Source organism: Sprattus sprattus (genome assembly GCF_963457725.1).
Source record: "Sprattus sprattus genome assembly, chromosome: 8".
NCBI lineage: Eukaryota > Metazoa > Chordata > Actinopteri > Clupeiformes > Clupeidae > Sprattus > Sprattus sprattus.
Window position 1 is genome coordinate 24,830,136 of NC_137927.1, and position 20,656 is coordinate 24,850,791.

General features: G+C 44.2%; 1 protein-coding gene across 2 annotated transcripts; it reads left to right on the forward strand.

The window, feature by feature from the left end:
* The first annotated feature begins 1,595 nt into the window (after positions 1 to 1,595).
* On the forward strand, positions 1,596 to 20,397 carry usp8 (ubiquitin specific peptidase 8). Of its 2 annotated transcripts, XM_080844102.1 has the most exons (20): positions 1,596 to 1,655; positions 2,383 to 2,560; positions 2,867 to 3,011; positions 3,169 to 3,254; positions 3,351 to 3,492; positions 3,885 to 3,927; positions 4,252 to 4,423; positions 4,723 to 4,885; positions 5,108 to 5,249; positions 9,423 to 9,658; positions 10,016 to 10,537; positions 11,055 to 11,135; positions 11,467 to 11,541; positions 11,675 to 11,934; positions 12,238 to 12,459; positions 12,707 to 12,917; positions 14,586 to 14,822; positions 14,940 to 15,082; positions 15,974 to 16,106; positions 17,951 to 20,397. In XM_080844102.1, the coding sequence occupies exons 2-20, from the start codon at positions 2,457 to 2,459 to the stop codon at positions 18,107 to 18,109; spliced, it is 3,276 nt and encodes a 1,091-aa protein (XP_080700228.1). In that variant the 5' UTR covers positions 1,596 to 1,655; positions 2,383 to 2,456; the 3' UTR covers positions 18,110 to 20,397. The 2 variants fall into 2 exon arrangements, with proteins under 2 accessions (XP_080700228.1, XP_080700229.1); XM_080844103.1 differs by lacking the exon at positions 11,055 to 11,135.
* The last annotated feature ends 259 nt before the right edge of the window (positions 20,398 to 20,656 follow it).

The following is a 20,656-nucleotide window of genomic DNA, read 5'->3' on the forward strand; positions in this document are numbered from 1 at the left end:
ATATGCAGGTTGGATGAGATGACTACTGCAGTTAAATGACTCTCAAAGTGGCTTCACTGGCAACCAAATATCGTGTGCGTATGCCATTTGCCACAGCGTTGTCTAATGAGGCCGCCAAAATCAGGCAGTTTTTTATTTTATTTTTGTCTTTGTTTCAGTCAAAATTAAGTAAACCAACACGTGATTCGCCGACTTTTCAAAACAATTCTGCCCTTTGTTTCGTTTCCGTCAGATGGCTAGCAGCATTTCAGCTTTTGTTAAATAGCAAAAGCTAGCTATATTAGCTACCACAAGTTACATAGCGTTCGCGACACTGCGCAACCCATTGTTGATTTGCGCTTTACAGCAAGAGCCTGTCTGTCCACCATTTTCTTTTGCTTAGGATAATAGCATTTATCCGCCAGAGGAACAGAAAACGACTACATTTACTTCGAGTAACTTCTTATGCACGAATGCATGATATCTGCCAAGTTAATGTAATAAACAGGAAATCGTTAGAATGATCGAGGTTCCGGGGGAAGTGGAATATTTTTTACCAGCAAAGACACCGACACACCAACTTCCACATCCGGTGGGGCAACATAAAACACCCCGACTCTGACCTGGAAAAGATTCTTATTGCCTAACATGTTGATCATTTTCAAGTCTTACCTTGCGTTATTTTCTTAAAGTTATTGTTGGGAAAAATGAAGGCCCCGTAACTCAGCTTGTGTAGTTCTTTTCAGACGGCCTCTCGGCGCTCAATTTTTAACTGCGGGAAAAGTGCCCGTTCTTCGTGCGGATGTATACCATAACCATGTTTCAAATTACATTAGGCATTCTGAGACCTTTATCACATTACTCAGGATTTAATATTATCCACTTTGCCTGTAATAACTGGTTCTTATGGTGTCTGATTATGTGGCAGTACATTTTACTTTAACGGTTAAAAAAACCCATAAACGTGTAGCAAATATTGTCTGTGCGGAGTGATACAGAACACCAATGCTAATGATACTAGCTGGAGTACATGCCCATAACTTATGGTTCATCAGAATCAGAATGATTTTTAATGGCCAAATATATTTACACATACAGGCAATGAACTTGGTGTGGTTTGTGCATAGGACATAAAACACATAACATACCAACAAAATTGCAAAAACAAGAATAAAAGACAAATGTTTTACAACACGGCAATATCAGAAATTGTAGATGCACCTTACACCCCATGATGTCATTAAGGCTGTTTTCTTCATGATGATTACGCCAATCTCTGCCACAGCGATTAACAGTAACGTTAGTTTCTATTTGATTTACTGGTCGCACAATGGATGTAATTCCACACCTCCAGTTGCAATTTATCATTTCGATTAACATTTGGCTAGCTCGTTTGATTAAACCTACATTTATCAAAACGCGTGGAAGTTTAAATGTCAAAGTTACATACGACTTAATGTAAATGTCACATTTAACCCTGTAGTGTTTTGTGGCAGTTGCGTTCTGTCACCAACAATATGTTCCTCATTTACAATTTCTGATATTGCCGTGTGTGTAACGTGTTCTGCAGCGCACTGTCAAGCTTATCCAAGTTAAACATCTCACGCCCCTCTGGAGTGAAGGCTACGGGAACTGTTCCGGGAATCAACTGTTGGAGTAGCAAAATAAATCTCGAGGTAGGACAGTTACTTTGCCGTGGTGTAGTTGCTTTTTTTCGTATGTTTGTCTATTCACGCGTGTGGTTGTTTCAGACTGAGTGTGCTGTTTTTGGTTATTATCCAATTAGCTGTCTAACGTTACTAGATTTTCAAAACAGGAACCTTGTCATGTAACGAGCTAGCATGTTCGGCTAGCCAATAAGCAAATGCTCCAAGGTACTGTACTTCCTGGGTCGATATTCTTCTTCACCACAAACGTTTTATACAGCTTTACATATTTGTTGAGGATTTATTTATGTTACAAGACTACCTTCTTAGATGCTGCGTTGACAGCACGCGTTTTTGAACATACTATTTGGGAATAAAGTTATAACGGATTCAGGAGCTTCCCAGCTATTTTACTAGCTGGCTATCATAGCTAGATTGCTAAACTACCATTTCTCTAACGGGTTAGCCGTTGACACTTGTTTAGAGCTAGCTAGCTTATAATGTTAGATATGTAAACGTTATCTCATATTCAGAACCCAGCAGCAGAAAGGTGAATTTTATGTGTTTCTTATTTGTCTTGTTGGTTTGTCAACATGTTTGTAATCACTTTAGCATGCATGGTATGGGTCGGCCAGTTGGCTGAAACAACAACAACAACTTGTCATGAACTTTGATACCAGGTTCTAATTTTTGACATTGAGAGAATGGATGTTCTATTATAGACCAACTAACGGTCTTTTGATGTCCCTCTTTCAAGGCATGACATTTATGACGAGCATGTGAGAGCATCGGCTTCTGCAGGTGAATGTTAAGCTCAATTTATCCGCCAAGATGCCTGCTGTTTCCACGGGGGCGAAAGAGCTCTACCTGTCAACGTCTCTGGGTGAACTGAACAAGAAATCAGAATTCAAGCCGGACAAAACCAGCACAAGGCAGTAAGACCTAGTCCACCTTTGTTTGCTTTAGAAACAATGTCACAAAAGCAGAGCTTACCTTACCTTTGTTAGCATAAAATACAAAGACTGGGTAAACCTGGTAAAAAATGTTTATTTGAGAAGTTATGTCTCAGAAGCAGTTCATTACCAGTTTACGCATGAACACCACAGTAAAGACTAACATGATGCTCAGGAGTATTATATCCCTTCCATGTGTAGAATAAAATTCTTCCAGAAATCAAGTCTGTGATCTTAAATAACATCATGGAAATTATAGTGAGAATTTAACTGTGCATTTGGTTTTAGTTATGTTCAGAGTGCCTGTAAGATGTTCAAAGCTGCAGAGGAGTGTCGACTTGACAGAGATGAAGAAAAGGCCTATGTTTTGTACATGAGGTACCTGACAGTTTATGATGTGATTAAGAAGAGACCCGACTTCAAACAGCAACAGGTACAACAAACCCTAAAGACTGAGGTTTAACTTTAGCTTTTATTGTTTAATGTTGTTGGCAAATATTTTAATTTATTATAATAAAAGCAGTATATCCTGTAATTCACAGTAACCTGACAGGTTTAACTTACTTTTTTCTCTTCGTCTTTCTCTTAAGGATTATTACTTGTCAATGCTAGGACCATCCAGCTTTAAAAAAGCCATTGAGGAAGCCGAGAAACTATCAGTCAGTCTAAAGCTCCGGTCAGTCACATCTCGTTAACATTGGAACTCCTTAGTTTCTCAAAAGATTCATGCAATGTTTTTTTTAAATACATTGTTCTGTAAACCTGTTATCAGATATGAGGAAGTTGAAGTACGCAAACAACTTGAGGAGAGGGAGAAACAAGAGGAGAAGAGACGAAAAAAGGAAAAGCAAGAAAAGGACGAGGAACGATCTGTATCAAAAGTGACAAATGTCTCGAACAAAGACAATAGGAAGGTACGACCTAGATCATCACATTTGATCATCAGATACATGTTATGAAATCATATGTCGACAGAGCAGGCCACATTTTCTATTTCCTTTCCTGCGGGAAATATGTTCTCAATGGACCCATTTATCTATGTGTATTTTGATAGGGGAGTTTAGAGGTTGATTTTAGTATAATTCATCTTTTATTGTTACCTTGAGCTCGACCAACACAAGAAGTGATTAGTGAGTCAGTACTCACAAGTAATTTTGGACTGAAATTGACTGAAAGTTATGATTTATGTTGGCTTCAGCTTTTTGATCATAAACACACTACACACTACAGCTAGCTCAAGAACAAATAGCTACCTAATAAAACTCAGGTCATACCTAACCTTAATAACCTTAATTGTCCAATGCAGGTGAAAGGGGAACAGAAGGACTCCAAAAATGTACCATCTAAAGGTAAGTGTCAAGAGCTGTGTGTGTGTGTATCTGTATGAGTGTTGTAGGTGTGGAAGACATGTGAAATGATTGATAAGGGTGGCTCACAAAGCTTGAACTTTCTGTTACTGAAAATAAAACAATGTCATTTTCAAAAGCTGTGTTATATCAGTTGCTATACGCGTTCTTTTGAAAGCTAGCCTTGTTTGTGGGGAATTTTGGTGCAACCTGCACTTTAACAAAGTGACTCCAAACATACATTCCTATAATGTCTGGCCACACGTTGAGACCCATTGAATTACAGTAGTTCAGGTTATGGTTTCTTGGGACCCTTTCCCTCATCAGCTGCTGTGCCAATGGGAGGGATCACTGCTGAGAAGCTCTATCGCATGATGGTTGACCAGAGCCTCAGTGTCATCGTTATGGATGCCAGGAGCCAGAGGGACTTTGAAGAGTCGCAAATTCAAGTTCCAGCCCAGAGCTACATCAGTGTCCCAGAGGAGGCCGTCTCTCCGGGGTAAGAGCTCATCACCCTTCCATGATCCAGAACAGTCCAAACTGAGTTGGCCACAGTATTGATATAGCCATGCCAAGATAACAAGGGTTGACCTGCTCTACTATTTGGCTGAATTATTATACACCACCACCGAAATATTTTTTTTTTAGAATTGTCAGGACCTACAGTGAACTCTCCACAGCCGAGTCCCTCACAATACCCCTATTCAGATACATTTGCATGTTGTCATTTGCATATAGTGCTGACCATTTGGACTGTTAAAGAGTATATAAATATGAATGTCACAATCACATTTGTAGGATAACTGTAAACCAGATTGAGGTGAAGCTTCCAGAGGCCTCAAAGGAGTTGTGGAAGCGTAGAGGTTTTGTGGATTATGTGGTTCTGCTAGACTGGTCCAGCTGTGTCTCAGACCTCAAACTGGGGACCACACTGCAGAGCCTGAAAGATGCCCTTTTCAAGGTAATACACTTTTGTGACCTATGCACGCAGCACCACTCCGTACATGGAATATATGTTGTTAGAGCACAATGTTTTTTTTTTTTGGATCTACATAAATTACTCTGTATGTCATGACTAGTGCAATACCGGTACAGTGGTAGAGGCTGTAGATTTTGAGAGCCTAGAGCACATGGGAACGGTGCATGTGGTATTACTACAATGGCCATGTCTGTGTCTCCACAGTGGGACAGCACCACCATTCTCCGCAGCGAGCCCATGGTGCTGGAGGGTGGCTATGAGAGCTGGCTGCTCTTCTACCCCATGTACACCACCAATGCTAAAGTCAAGCCACCAAGACAGCAGGCCTCCAGTGCCATCCCACAGCGTAAGTGCAACACAACATTGTTTAATTATGAAAGTGAATGGGCCACATTATGTTGTTTAAATACTGTGGAAGGTAGCTGTCTAGGCTATGTGCTGTTTAGTTTTGTGAACAGGGAAGGAAACCCTGCAAATATATATATATATATATATATATATATATATATATATATATATGTATATATATACTTTTCAGCTCTGGAAGCAGGACGTTGTCAAATAGAGAGAAATGACAGTAGACTCTATATTTGACCACGTCCTGCTTTAAGAGCTGGAGAGTTTTATTGGCTGTTGGCCAGTTGGCTTGCTATTCCTTAAAGCTCTTTCAACTTCCTTGCAGAGATGGAATCTATTGATGGGTTTCATCAATTAATGCCATCAGATCTGAACAGACATCAGACATGTAATAAGAGTGCAGGCTATAGGCTAAGACTTCTCTGGCTATAATGAGTTTCTAATGTTTGCATATCAGTGGTATCTATGTTGTTGAATAGAAACAGGCCTATCAACCTGGACATGAAGCACATGTTGGCGAGACATGGATGTGTAACTATGGTCTTTATCTATGACATCATGAAAACCCTCTGGCATGCATTAGACGGCATCAGCATTAGACGGCGCCTCGGATGGCAGCCTCGGTGTATCGCTCTCTTGTAATTTTTCTGTTTTGTTTAAATTGTGTCTTCAGTTTTCCCGTTCCTGACACTTTAACCAGGGAAGAACTACTGTATGCTCGTTAGTCCACTTTACAAACATTTTTCCGGTGTTCACACACTTACAAACTATTGTTTTAAAAGATTGTTTTGGTCGGAGGAGCACTGTCAATGGCTACAATGGTGCCGGTTTCGGGTGTTACCATGGAGATGAAAACAAATGCGGTTTTCATTACTCCGTCTTCTATCACTTTCACCAGGGAAGACCTATTGAATATCCGACGGTCCAGTCCACGAACTTTTTCACCTGTCTTTATACATCCGGAATCCTTTTCAGAGATTCTGATCGGAGGAGCAGCAGCACCCTGTGGAGTTTGGATGAGACGCAGGCGAGGGAAGCGCGCTGGAGCGCTGGTTAAACTGCGACAGCGGGGGTTCCGTACACCGCTTCCATCGTTACATCTGGCGAATGTCCGCTCTCTGTCCAACAAAATGGATGAACTGCTGCTCTTAAATAGGATTAACAAGGATTTTTCACGTTCTGCTGCCCTGTGTTTTACTGAAACCTGGCTTGGTGAGTCCACCCCTGACAGCATTCTACACCTGCCGGGCTTCCAACTCTACCGTGCAGACCGTGTGAAACAATTAACGGGGAAAATTAGGGGAGGCGGAATCTGCTTCTACATTAACGAAGGTTGGTGTACAGATGTCACAGTATTAAGGATAATATGCACTCCACACCTAGAGACTATCTCCATCAACTGCAGACCGTTTTATTCTCCGCGTGAGTTTTCCTCCTTCATTCTGGTCGGTGTCTACATTCCACCTCAGGCCTGCGTTAGCGAGGCGCTACAGCACCTGGCTGACCAGATAATCACCATGGAGAGAAAATATCCAGACTCCCTTCTCATTATCCTTGGGGATTTTAATAAAGCAAACCTCAGCAACGAACTGCCAAAATATAGGCAGCAGATTAAGTGCCCGACCAGAGACAAAAACACACTGGACCACTGCTATACAGTTTTAAAGAACACATATCACTCTGTTCCCCGTGCAGCTTTGGGACTCTCTGATCACTGCCTGGTCCATCTGCTCCCAACCTACAGGCAGAAATTAAAATCTGCAAAGCCTGTAGTCAAGACAGTGAAAAAATGGACCAACGAGTCAAAACTGGAGCTACAGGCCTGCTTTGACTGCACTGACTGGAGTGTTTTTGAGGCTACATCTAAAGATCTGGACGAACTTACTGACACTGTGACATCTTACATCAGTTTTTGTGAGGACATGTGTGTACCCACCAAAACTTTCCGCACCTTCAGCAATAATAAACCGTGGTTTACAGCAAAGCTCAGACAGCTTCGGAAGGCCAAAGAGGAGGCCTACAGGAGTGGGGACAGGATCCTTTACAACCAGGCCAGGAACACACTGACAAAGGAGATCAGGGCAGCAAAGAGGAGCTACTCTGAAAAGCTTAAAATCAGGTTCTCATCCAACGATCCTGCGTCAGTGTGGAGAGGCCTGCAGGACATCACCAACTATAGGAAACAGTCCCCCCACACTGCAGTGAACCCTCAACTAGCTGACGATCTGAATGAGTTTTACTGCAGGTTTGATCACCCTACATCCACTCCCCGCTCTAACTCAGACTTTATCCAACTATCTGCACCCCCTGCCATCACCTCCCCCCTCCCTCCTAACTCCACCCCGGCACTGACGGTCAGTGAAGAAGATGTGTGTCAGCTCTTTCAGAAACAGAAGATCAGGAAGGCTCCAGGCCCAGACGGTGTGTCACCCTCCTGTCTGAAAGTCTGCGCTGACCAGCTGGCCCCCATCTTCACACGGATCTTCAACAGATCTCTCGAGCTGAGTGAAGTCCCGTCCTGCTTCAAACGCTCCACCATCATTCCGGTTCCCAAGAAACCCTCCATCACTGGCCTGAATGACTACAGGCCGGTCGCTCTGACGTCTGTGGTCATGAAGTCCTTTGAGAGACTGGTGTTGTCCCACCTGAAGGTCATCACAGGCCCCCTGCTGGACCCTCTCCAGTTCGCCTACCGGGCTAATAGGTCAGTTGAAGATGCAGTAAACATGGGACTGCACTACATCCTACAACACCTCGACTCCCCAGGGACGTATGCTAGGATGCTGTTTGTGGACTTCAGCTCGGCTTTCAACACCATCATGCCGGAAGCCCTCCTCACCAAACTCACCCAGCTCACTGTGCCCGCCTCCACCTGTCAGTGGATAACGAACTTCCTGACAGACAGGAAGCAGCAGGTAAGGCTGGGAGAAATAACATCCAGTACCAGGACAGTCAGCACTGGTGCTCCCCAGGGTTGCGTGCTCTCCCCGCTGCTCTTTTCCCTGTACACAAATGACTGCACCTCAGGAGACCCGGCTGTTCAGCTCCTGAAATTTGCAGACGACACTACAATCATCGGCCTCATCCGAGATGGAGATGAGTCTGCATACCGGAGGGAAGTTGAACAGCTCGCCCTGTGGTGCAGTCGCTACAACCTGGAGTTGAACTCGCTCAAAACTGTTGAAATGATAGTGGACTTCAGGAGGAACCCCCCATCACTGCCCCCCCTCACCATACTGAACTGCACTGTGTCTGCCGTGGAATCCTTCAGGTTTCTGGGTTCCACAATCTCCCAGAACCTGAAGTGGGAGCCAAACATTAGATCGGTCACCAAAAAGGCCCAGCAGCGGATGTTCTTCCTGCGCCAGCTCAGGAAGTACAACCTGCCTCAGGAGCTGCTGATCCAGTTTTACACTGCAGTCATTGAGTCTGTTCTCTGCTCATCTATCACTGTCTGGTTTGGATCGGCCACTAAACTGGACAGGAACAGACTACAACGGACAGTCAGATCAGCAGAAATCATCATCGGTGCCGACCTGCCCACCATCCAGGACCTGTACACCACCAGAGCCAGGAAACGGGCAGGGAAAATTATTGCAGACCCCTCACACCCTGGACATAATCTGTTTCAGCTCCTCCCCTCTGGCAGGCGCTACAGATCCCTGCACACCAAAACCACCAGACACAGGAACAGTTTTTTTCCCCTTGTCGTCACCTTAATGAACACTTGAAAATGTATTATATTTATTATTATATTTATATTACATTATATTTATTTATTTGATCCTAAACTGTTGTGATATATTGCACATTTTCAGTTAAAGTACATTGAGAGCAACTAAACACCACAACAAATTCCTTGTGTATGAAAATGTACTTGGCCAATAAACATGATTCTGATTCTGATTCTGATTCTGATGTGTGTCTGACACAGGCAAATGTTTTACACTGTATATTCATTCATTACACCGCCAATACCCCCATCCCCATGTCCAGAGCTGGTTGACAACCCAGGACAGCCTGCCAAACTTAGAGGCCTCTAGTTATTATTTAGCGATTTGCTAGACGGAGGCACAGGAGTTCAGTCAATAGTAGAATATCATGTTATCTAAGCTGGCCTTTACAAACCAGCCATACAAATTTGCTGTGACTGTACCCACAGTGAACTTCAGCTACCCCTCCCTGGAGGAACCCAAACCAGCAGCGGCCCCTGAGCCTGAGCCCATGGTGCAGGTGAACGGGAGAGCAGCGGATGAGGGCCCTCTACACGAGCCAGCAGCTCCAGAGCTCTCCACTGTGGCCCCCGGTGTCCTCGATGGGCCTGCTCCTACGGCAGCCGAGAGGACCAACAAAGCTACCCCGTCTCAGACTGGAGTAACGGTTAAACCAATTCCTCAGGTAAAGACTTTGACCACGATGTGTGTTGACTTGTTCTGCTAGGTGAAAGATGTGTTTCACTGAGTGATGAGTGTATTCAAGGCTTACAAACTATTACTTCTTATCAACTGCTGAAGGTGTGTTCCGATGCCTCAGTGTAAATCTTTCACAAGTCACTTTATCTTATAGAACTGTATACATTTACCTTTACCTGTCTCCAGATATGTACAATTGTACAAATGTTTAATGTTTATGAAAAAAAAACACCGGTTTTCACATCTCGGTGTGTAACTCACCAACACTATTGTTGATGTTGTGTTTTGACTTGAGGTCATGCGGATGCTTTTTTGACATGTTACATCTTGACCCCTGCCACAGATTGATCGCAGTAAAAAGCCCTCGGTCAAAATCTCGGATGGCACCAGACCCAACGAGCCCCAAACCAAGGACTCTCAGCCGCCTCAGAACGGCCCGGTGAGGCCGGACCGCACAGTGAAGCCATTCTTTGAATCCGGTGGCCAGCTGTCGGAGGAGGAGCGCAGCCAGATCCACGCCGAGGCCGCCGGCGTGAGTGAGAAGGCACGCTGGGAGATGGAGCAGCGCAGGCAGGCCCAGCGGTCCCACGAGGAGGAGCAGGAGGAGAAGGAGCGCCGTGCCAAGGAGGAGAGGCAGGAGAAAGAGGAAGGGGAGAAAAAGAGGCCAGAGGAAGAGGAGGAGGAGGAGGAGGAGAAGAAGAGGCAACAGGAGCGGGGCAGGCTGGAGCGGCAGAAGGCTGAAGAGGAGGATCAAGTGCGAGAGGAGAGGATGAAACGAGGGCAGAGGACCCAGCATGGAGAAGCACAGCCTAAAAGCGTCTCCCTGGACTCCCCCATGCCCAACAACATCGTCAGTGAGATCAAGGTAGGTCTAATTACGCATCAAGCTCACAAATGCTTCTCACTGTCCTATAGAGGGATTAGTGTTGATCATTTAGGAATATTTTACAGCTGTGAATATACATAAAGGAAAACCTTAGTCTTTAACTGACTACTTTTGCTCATTTTAGTTAACGTTCAGTTAAGTTATAGTGTAGAAACGCTCATCAAGCTTGGTTATGGTTTAGCACCTCTCAAATTATTAAAGACGATCAGATAAGCATTTTCATTGATTTGACAATTGCCAAATGACTTTCAGTGTCACATGAAATCATGCACACATATAAGTTAGCAATTTCTAAAAAAAAAAGTCACTCTGAAATGATCCACACCACAGTCATTATTGCGACTCTTCAATAACACACGCTCCTCACATCAATAACAGCCACTTCCCCAGCAAGTCCACAAACTTAGAGGCGAATTGCATACCACCTCACATTATCCATGCATAACTGCATCCAAACAAAGCCAAATGATATCAGTTCTTTCCTGTCTCAACTCAGGCACCACTGAAGCGTAGTAGTGCGTTTGCTAACGGGAGGATATTAAACGATAGCATGGCTGAGGCCCTTGACAAACCAAAGGTATATCGGCTCCTTACCAGGTTGTTGAGCATGGCATGCTTCTTTTGCATTGGCAGCCTCCACTGCCCTCTGACATGACGGACACTGAATGTCCATTACAAAATTCCAAGTTTATTTCAACCCCTCTTTGGAGGTGATCATTAAATGACAAACAGAAATGGACAAGCCTAGTGAACGCTTGTAGAGCTCACAGGACCCATTCTGCATTGTGGCCTTGATTTAAAGAGATCGGATCCATCCACAATGGAGAAAGATGCGGTTGTTGTTGTTGTTGTTGTGATTTTGTTTTATTGTGGCTGTTGTGAAAGCGGTATTTCTCTCCGCACCACAGCGGGAGCCTCTAACAAGAGCACGCAGTGAGGAGATGGGACGAAGTGTTCCAGGTATGCCAGATGGCTGGATGAAGGTAAGAGGGCCACATTGACACCATTTTTTACAACAGAGTTATCTTTACTTTGTATACGCCTTCCTGTAAAACTGAAGGCAGTTTGAGGCATTAGGTGCCCCCTTCTCACTTGCTTTTTTTTTTCCTGGTCTAGTTTCTGGACACAGTGACTGGTACGTACCGGTACTACCACTCCCCGACCAACCGGGTGCACCTGTACCCCCCTGAGGTGAGCGTGCCCCAGACACCCCCCTCCACCCCCAAGCAGAAGCCGTCAAAGCCCCCCGAGGTGGAGCGTGACCCTGAGCAGTCCAAGCTCAAGCGCTCCTACTCATCTCCGGACATCACCCAGGACCTGCGTGACGAGGGCCAGAAGAAGCCCACCCCCACACCCACCATCAACAGAGAGACAAAGTATGTGGCATAGCGGATGTGGAAGAGAGAGAGTGCATGTGCATTTTGTACATCCCCCATAGTTGCCATGATTGTCATGGCTCCCATATTTTATTGGAGTTACTGTTGTTGATATAATGTTTTCATTTGTAGGCCGACGAATCCTTATTTGTAAGTGGTGTGTAATTTGCAAGAGATGCAACTATGGTCATAGATATGCAACTGTATACAACTACTCAGTGTAACTACAGTTAGGTTACAGTGACCAGAAAACACAGAGGTAAACTAAGCATTTTTTGTTTTGACATTTTCCATTACATCTAGGCCTATAACTGCTAGCACATATGCGAAGGTTGAAATTTCAAGACCGTCAGCAGCCAAGATCCGTAGTCTGAACCCCACATTCGGAGGCCTGGGGCCGGCTCTGACAGGCCTGAGGAACATGGGGAACACCTGCTACATGAACTCCATCCTGCAGTGTCTGTGTAACACACCAGTCATGGCAGATTACTTCAACAAGGACCGCTACCAGGAAGACATCAACCGGTAGGCTTCCATCACTTAATTGTTGAGATTTTGGTTAAAAATCACATTGCTGATGCAATATTGAGTTTGCACCTAATTGATCAAATGTATTTAATTAAGTTAAGTGTTCTACATTTAGAGTGTGAGCTGTGACGAATGTAGCTACGCATAAGTCAGAAGTATAGCTTAAAGCTGCACTGTAACATTAAAGGTTTGTGTCTCTTACTTTCTTCTTTGTTCATGTTCATGTTCATGTTTCTGCCAACAGAGCCAACATCCTGGGCCACAAGGGGGAGGTGGCTGAAGAGTTTGGCGTGATCATGAAAGCGCTGTGGTCAGGCCAGTATAAGTGCCTCACTCCCAAGGACTTCAAGATCACCATTGGCAAGATCAATGATCAGTTCTCCGGATACGAGCAGCAGGACTCTCAGGAGCTGCTGCTCTTCCTCATGGACGGCCTCCACGAGGACCTCAACAGAGTAGGGACAGACCCTTCATCTACACACACACACACACACACACCGCACACCTCAACAGAGTAGGGACAGACCCTTCATCTACACACACACACACACACACACCGCACACCTCAACAGAGTAGGGACAGACCCTTCATCTACACACACACACACACACACACACACACACCGCAAGCAGACATGCGCTTGCATTAAAAAAGTAATTGGCCATTAAATGAGACAAGTAGATATACAGATGGATACATGATGTGACTGGTCTGCTCTGTACATATTTCAAGATCTCTGGATCACTATGAAAGGAGAAAATCTAATGTTTGTAGATTTAACGATAGTGTAGATAATGTAGCTTGTCTTGAGGAGATACTTCAGATTAGAAGCCTGAAAGGGAAAATATTCAAGCCCACAGTTTCATGCTAGGGTGATTGTATTGTGAAGCTGTACTTCATCCTTTAAGTCTCTCCACCATGACATTACACTGCTGATCAGTGTGCTGCTATTAGAGGATCTGGCAGTCAGCAGTGTGAACCTTTTAGAGTTCAACACAGCCAAAACATGTTTCTTCAGAATCACACCTAGTTTTAGCTACAGCCCTGAAGCTGCAGTTCATGTTTTGCTGGTTTTGAATGGTCATGAACTGACTGTGTGTATTATGGACGTCTCATTTGTGTCTTTTCCTGTTTGTTTTCTTGTGTTGTGATGGCAAACGTAGAGAGTAAGTAGCCTTGTTTCCGTGCTCCTGTCCCCTCTCGAGTGTGTTGCGTTGCTGTGTCCAGTCCACATCAATCACATCTGTCTGAGTCGCTGTCCAATTCAGAGACCTGTGCCACTCATGAACCCCAGCCCTGCCCCATTCCAAACCGCCATGCTTCAGATGTATGGGCGCCAAGCTATGGAAAGAGATATAGACAAAGAAGCAGTGACCAGTGAAGCAGCAGCCTTGTCGTGTTAAGTCTCGTTTTGAGGCCCTGCTCATGCTTCCGCTTCTATTCCAATCATATCTATTAAGTGCAGAACTGTGAAGCATCCAGAGACCATGGTCTTACTGGTATAAGCCTGCTGTACATGGGCCCTTACTAAACCATTGTGAATGATGGGGAGTGCAGGTTTATCTGAACATCAGCTTGGCATAGACATTCACAATGCTCTGGTGATGTCTGATGCATTCCACCTTGTGTGCGCTTGATATATACCCCCCCCCCCCCCCCTCTCTCTCTCCACCCACTGTACCGTGTGCCAGATGGACAGTATTGTCTGAAAGCCCCATGGTCTGTGCTCCATCTCATGGCAGCATACCTCCTGGTCATGTGAAATGTGTGCAGTTCCATCACCTGTTCATGGACATGTCCTCTCTATAGAATAGAAGCACGCACTGAAGTGCTTAAGGTCTTGGCCTTGATTGTTACCTGGGGTTTGGACTTTGGAACGCTGCATGAACACGGAATGAGACTGTGATGGTTAAAGGTTGAGTGGATGGGATGGATGTTGATGGAGCAGCGGGGAGATGGAGGAATGAATCATTGGTCAACTTGTATGTGATTAAAGAAGAATAGGTGTTCCATTGCTGAGTAATGGACGTTTTTCTTTTTTTAAGAATGCCTACACAGTCACAGCTAGGTTGTCACTGTTTTTTTCAAACACTCACGGGGGCCTTGTGCCCTTCTCTCTCAGGCGGACAACCGCAAGCGCTACAAGGAGGAGCCCAACGACCACCTGGACGACCCCAACGCGGCCGATCTGGCCTGGGGCAAGCACAAGCTGCTGAACGCCTCCATCATCGTGTCACTCTTCCAGGGTCAGTTCAAGTCCACCGTCCAGTGCCTGACATGTCATCGCAAATCTCGCACCTTTGAGGCCTTTATGTACCTCTCCCTGCCCCTGGCCTCTCCCAACAAGTGCTCTCTACAGGTAAGGCAAGACGTACGCCCACACACCCACATTCCTTCACTTAAGGACACACATACAAATAGAGATGTATTGGATGCTTCTCCCTCAGTTTTGATTTATTTTTTTCACATATTAAAGGAATGCCTGAAGCTGTTCTCTAAAGAGGAGCGGCTGACGAATGAAAACAAAGTGTTCTGCAGACACTGCAAAGCCCACAGAGATTCCACCAAGAAGCTGGAGATCTGGAAGGTTCCGCCCATCCTGCTCGTGCACTTGAAAAGGTAAGATCTGACAGCCACCACATGGAAATGTGCACAGTCATATCTGCACATTCCAAACAGAAAGTCATCCCTTCAAAGAGCGTCAGTTCACTCTATAGTACAAGTACTTGAATCTACAGTGATTCCAGTGTTATCAGTATTGTTCTAGAAGGCTTAAATATCCTAGGTTTTACAAGTGGTGGAGAGTTGTTGTGGCTTAAGTCCAGCCAGCCAGCAAATGTGCCAATATAGCCCATATTTATGAGATGCAGTTTAACAGCATAACAGGAGATTGTGTGTTAACTAGCAGATGCAAAGAGTCTTTAAAAAACTGGGCACTCATGTTGGAAATATGTCTCTTGAGTTTTCAATGGGAGCAAAGCCATCAGACAATAGAGAGTTTTCTGTGGAACAGTGTGTACTTCAAAATGCACTGTTAAATTAATTTAAACTGAGCTATGAGTTAGACTATCAATAACATGTGATATCAACAACAGAAAGTATATTAGTATTATTACTTTAAATTGAATGAGTCTATCCTCACTACACCCAGTCAGGAGATCTTCTGTGTGTGTGCTGGGGGACCAACAAATGTTTACGCAAGCAAACTTTTAGTCAGTCAGTGTCTGCGTGGGTAATGCACCATTTTTAAAAAATGCATACGAATATTAAAACAATCAATACCTGTATGAGGACCGGTAAGGATCACATGTTTGTTAAAAAAAAAAACAGGAGAGATTGTGTCTTATAAATAAAACGACACATAACACATATAACTAGCATCTTCAGACATGTTACATTTTCAAAGGTATCAGAGGCTTCATGATTGTCCCTGTGTGGACCAAGGCAGCACCCAGCTTGTTGAAGTACATTTACATTCACATTAATGCTTGTGTTCTGTGTGTGCTTCAGGTTTTCATACGAGGGCAGATGGAAGCAGAAGCTGCAGACCACAGTGGACTTTCCTCTGGAGAGTCTGGACCTGGCGCAGTACGTCATCGGCCCCAAGCCCAGCCAGAAGGGATACAACCTGTTTGGCGTGTCTGTAAGTCTTTCAACAAGCAGTAGTGGTGGTTGAATCTGAGTCAATCGGATTCAAAGATCCGAATCCTTACATTCACCCATGAGTCACGAGTCCGTGGTCTCAATTAACCCGAATCTTTCGGTTCTGGCTGCTATGGACGACATTATTAAAACAATGCACGAATGTCATCAAACTGTAGGTCTATAACAACATTAACATATCCGTTTTTCATCCGCATAGGAACTTAGATTAAGCATAGCTATTGGTATGGACCCGGAGCTGCCAGCTGCGTGGTTGAATCCGAACTTCCTGTAGACAGAGCTGTACACAGATCCAGATCCATAAACTGAGCGAATTCATGGGTCGGATTCGTATCCGGTTGAGTGAAAGACTAACTCAAAGGATTCGGGTGAAATGGGTCGGACTCGTATCCGGCTGGGTGAAAGACTAACTCAAAAGACTCAGGGGAAATGGGTCGGACTCGTATCCGGTCGAGTGAAAGACTAACTCAAAGGATTCAGGTGAAATGGGTCGGACTCATATCCGGCTGGGTGAAAGACTAACTCAAAGGACTCAGATGAAATTAAAAAGGATGCAAACATCGGAGATGTCGCCAACGTGACTGCTATCTGAGACTAATAGTAACGTTGGCGACATCTCCGATGTTTGCATTATTTTTAATATTGAAATATATCCGACCCATTCAATATGAGTCCTTTGAGTTAGTCTTTCACTCAACCGGATACGAGTCCGACCCATTTCACCTGAGTCATTTGAGTAAGTCTTTCACTCAACAGGATACGAGTCCGACCCATTTCCCCTGAGTCTTTTGAGTTAGTCTTTCACCCAGCCGGATACGAGTCCGACCCATTTCGCCTGAATCCTTTGAGTTAGTCTTTCACCCAACCGGATAGCTTACGCGTCCGACCCATTTCACCTGAGTCCTTTGAGTAAGTCTTTCACCCAACCTCAATTGATTGATACAGCAAGCAGGCCCGTCGTCAGATTAATTTTCTACGTTTGTAACAACATTAACGCTACTTTCAGGCCGTGTTTAACGTGTAAGGTAAGGTAGATAACCTGACTTAAATCATTTGATGACTTCTTTCAGTCAAAATCGACTGTAACTCGTCTGAACCAATTTTCTTGAAATTTGTTTATTGTAAACATGACAATTCAATTATTAAATTAAGTAAGAATAACAAATAAGTAGGCTATCTATTCAGAATTTCCGAAATTACATAGCCTATTTAATTCTGATAAGCTGCCTAACCAGCCAAGCCTATCATGTTACAATTTGTTCAATGTATCTAGGCTTATTGCGTGTGTGTGTGTGTGTGTGTGTGTGTGTGTGTGTGTGCTTGCATATTTCCCCTGGATATCTTCAAAACTGCATTACAGTGGTTTGCTGTGAGCGTGCGTATTAGGCACTAGGGAGTGGGCTGCTGGGCTCATTCAGCGACAACATTTCTACTGATTCAGATTCAAAGGACTCAAAAGATTCGAATCTTTTTAGTGATTCACTCAAAGGACTATGAATCTTCTAAGTGAATCGAATTTCCCATCACTAACAAGTCATCCCTGTTACAAGCCTATTAAACCTTTGAGACCCTTTTAACATTGCTTATTAGTTTACCCGTTCAGCACATTTGGAAGATTAAAAGAGTTAAGGTTGCAGATTTGGTGAATTTTTCGTACATTGATAACACTTTAAAAATGGCAGTTATTCCAGGTTTTTAAATAGGCGGGGTTGTATTATCAACAACACCTTTTCTTGTCAACCATGGCTGTGTCCACTGACACTGGGTACCTGCTCCACTTCAACTCGGTTTCTCCATCCCTCCTCTCCTCCTCTCCTCACACAGAACCACTACGGAGGGCTTGACGGCGGCCACTACACAGCCTACTGCAGGAACAACCCCAAGCAGCGCTGGTTCAAGTTCGACGACCACGAGGTGGCGGAAATCTCCAGCTCCTCCATCAAGTCGTCGGCCGCCTACATCCTCTTCTACTCCTCCCTGTGAGGAGTGAGAGGTCAGCGGCCCTTTGAAGTGGAAGACAACGGAGGAGACGGGTGATTTTAAATGCATGTTAGCAGCGCTGCTACTGGTGAGGATGACCGGCGCCTTGACCAGGGGAGCCCTCCCCCGCGGCCCTGGTGTGCATTGAGGCGGCATGGAAGAGACAGAGGGGGAAGCTGCCGTGTGGAGGTGCCGCAGCTCGTAGAGGATCAGCTGTGTAGATGCTGAGCGTTCATCTATTTAGAACACAGTAACCGTAACGGTAGTTGAGGAGGATGAAGGAGGACTTTTCACTTATGCACCAGGAGTGGTCTAAAGACCAGTGTTCATAGCGCTTAGTCTGCCTGCAGAAGCTTAAACTAAGTGTTGCGCGGGGCTTTCGTCCGCTGGTGCTGAGACCTCAATTCAGCGCTCTAACTCGACTCTCTTCTCAGTTTCAATGTGTGATGGCCTTTTTTTGCATTTACTTACCTTAAGCTTCCCTTTTCTGTGAATATACCACCATTGAGATTTTAAAAGCAGTAGAATTACCTATGTACATACTAGTTGCAAACCTTGCACATTTAACATGTACATATAACCAAGGGAGAGTTGTTTATTTATTTATGAAGTGACCAAATCTGTTAGGAGAAGTTGTAGCCTCTCATAACCTAACTGTCTGCTGTTGGCTTCCAAAGCCAAGTCAGAAATCTTTCCCATCAAGCTTTCTCTTATAAGGGCAGTCTTAGAGGCATGAAATCAAACACAAATTTGGGTACAATGTGATTTTTCTTTTTTTCTGAGCCACTGTATTTGAGTTGTACCATTCCATGACATCCTGTCTGAAAACACTGCCATCATATTAGGTTGTTTAGATGCACTATTTCTTTCTTTGAACCTGTAATGTGATGAAACACAATTATATAATAATAATATTGTGAGCAAAATCATTTAGCTTACCCAGAGGAAAATGAACCGCAAAAACAGCTGCTACTATGAAGTATCCATCAGAGAGTTCTGTCATGTCTTGGCAGCTGGTGCAGTGCCACGCTCCTACTGGAAGCACTCATGATGCCCCACAGTCATCTGTGTACTCCATGCACAGGCCACACCAGTGTAACAGTGTACAGTTACACAGTAAAGAGTCAGTAATGCCCACAGCCTTTCCCAAGGCGCAGTAACTAGAGCATTAACATCACTAGCAACGAGAAGATCATCAAATCTGCAGCAGATTGGTTGCATTATGGCAAACGCCAGTTGTGTTTTTTTTGTGCTTTGGTAAACGCAGTAAGATAACTGCCACGTTTTTCAACTTAATCTTTTCATATAAATCTTTTGCATATATAGAACAGTAATCTTAGAAGGTAAAATACTTGCAATTCATCTTAATCTAACTCGACAGTTAAAACATTGTCAACCCCAGTTGTGGATTTGAGAGTTGTGGATAATGAGAGAACAGAATTTTCATGTCTTTGAAGTACTACATCTGTTCGGCTTTTGGGTTCTTCATACTTTGTTCATACACAGACAGTGCTCCCGGTACTTCACCATCATGAGCAGGTTATAACCTCAGTTTCACCTACATAAACAGGTTATAGCCTCAGGTTCACCTACATAAACAGGTTATAACCTCTGTTTCACCTACATAAACAGGTTATAGCCTCAGGTTCACCTACATAAACAGGTTATAACCTCTGTTTCACCTACATAAACAGGTTATAGCCTCAGGTTCACCTACATAAACAGTGCATAACTACTGTGAGAGGCAGACATCAAACCGACTGCTGGAGAAACCGACCCCACCAGGATGGGCCTTGTTTGTAGAAGGTTGTGCACTGCTTGTGTCGAATCAGTGTACTGGGTCCCCTAATCTAGCTGGGCTCCAGCAGCAGTCTTCCCACATAGATGACACTAGCTATCTCCCCCTGAGTTTCAATGGGACATTGGGACACAGGAAGTTCATATGGACTCTGGAGCTCCCAGCACACCGTGAGTCACCAGTCATTCAGCCTTAATCACTCACAGGTCAGTCACTTTAGTGGTTTAACTTAGTGGCAGTGGAGACTTCCTCTTCCTGGAGATAAGCGTGCCGTGGAGCCAGACGTCTGGCAGTGTGGTCAGTTCAGTGAGCAGGAAGCACAAGTCCTCCATTAGAATCCATTTGGTCATCGATAAAAGTTCAAAGAGAAATGTATACGAGTCCCACGGGACTTTTAGCATGAAGCATGGAATTATATTTCTGTTTTATGTAAGGGTTTCATTTGATTTCTTGAATTATCTGGTTATTTTTTTTCTCCATTACCATTGACATATTAACCTCAAACATTTAAATGTATCTATTAATCCAATTGTTAAAATAAAGGAAAGTGAAACATAATGATTGCTTTACTGCTTTTTATCAGTAGGGGGAGTGCTTGAGTTAAGCCAGGCTTGGTAAATGGTTAGACTAAAAATGAAGCCAAACCAGAAACCGTCTGACCAAACTGTAAAGCGTCTTATAATATTTGTTATTTCTAGGTTAATAGTCTAAATGCTAAAAAATAAAGGCATACAATCTATTGAAAATCGGTG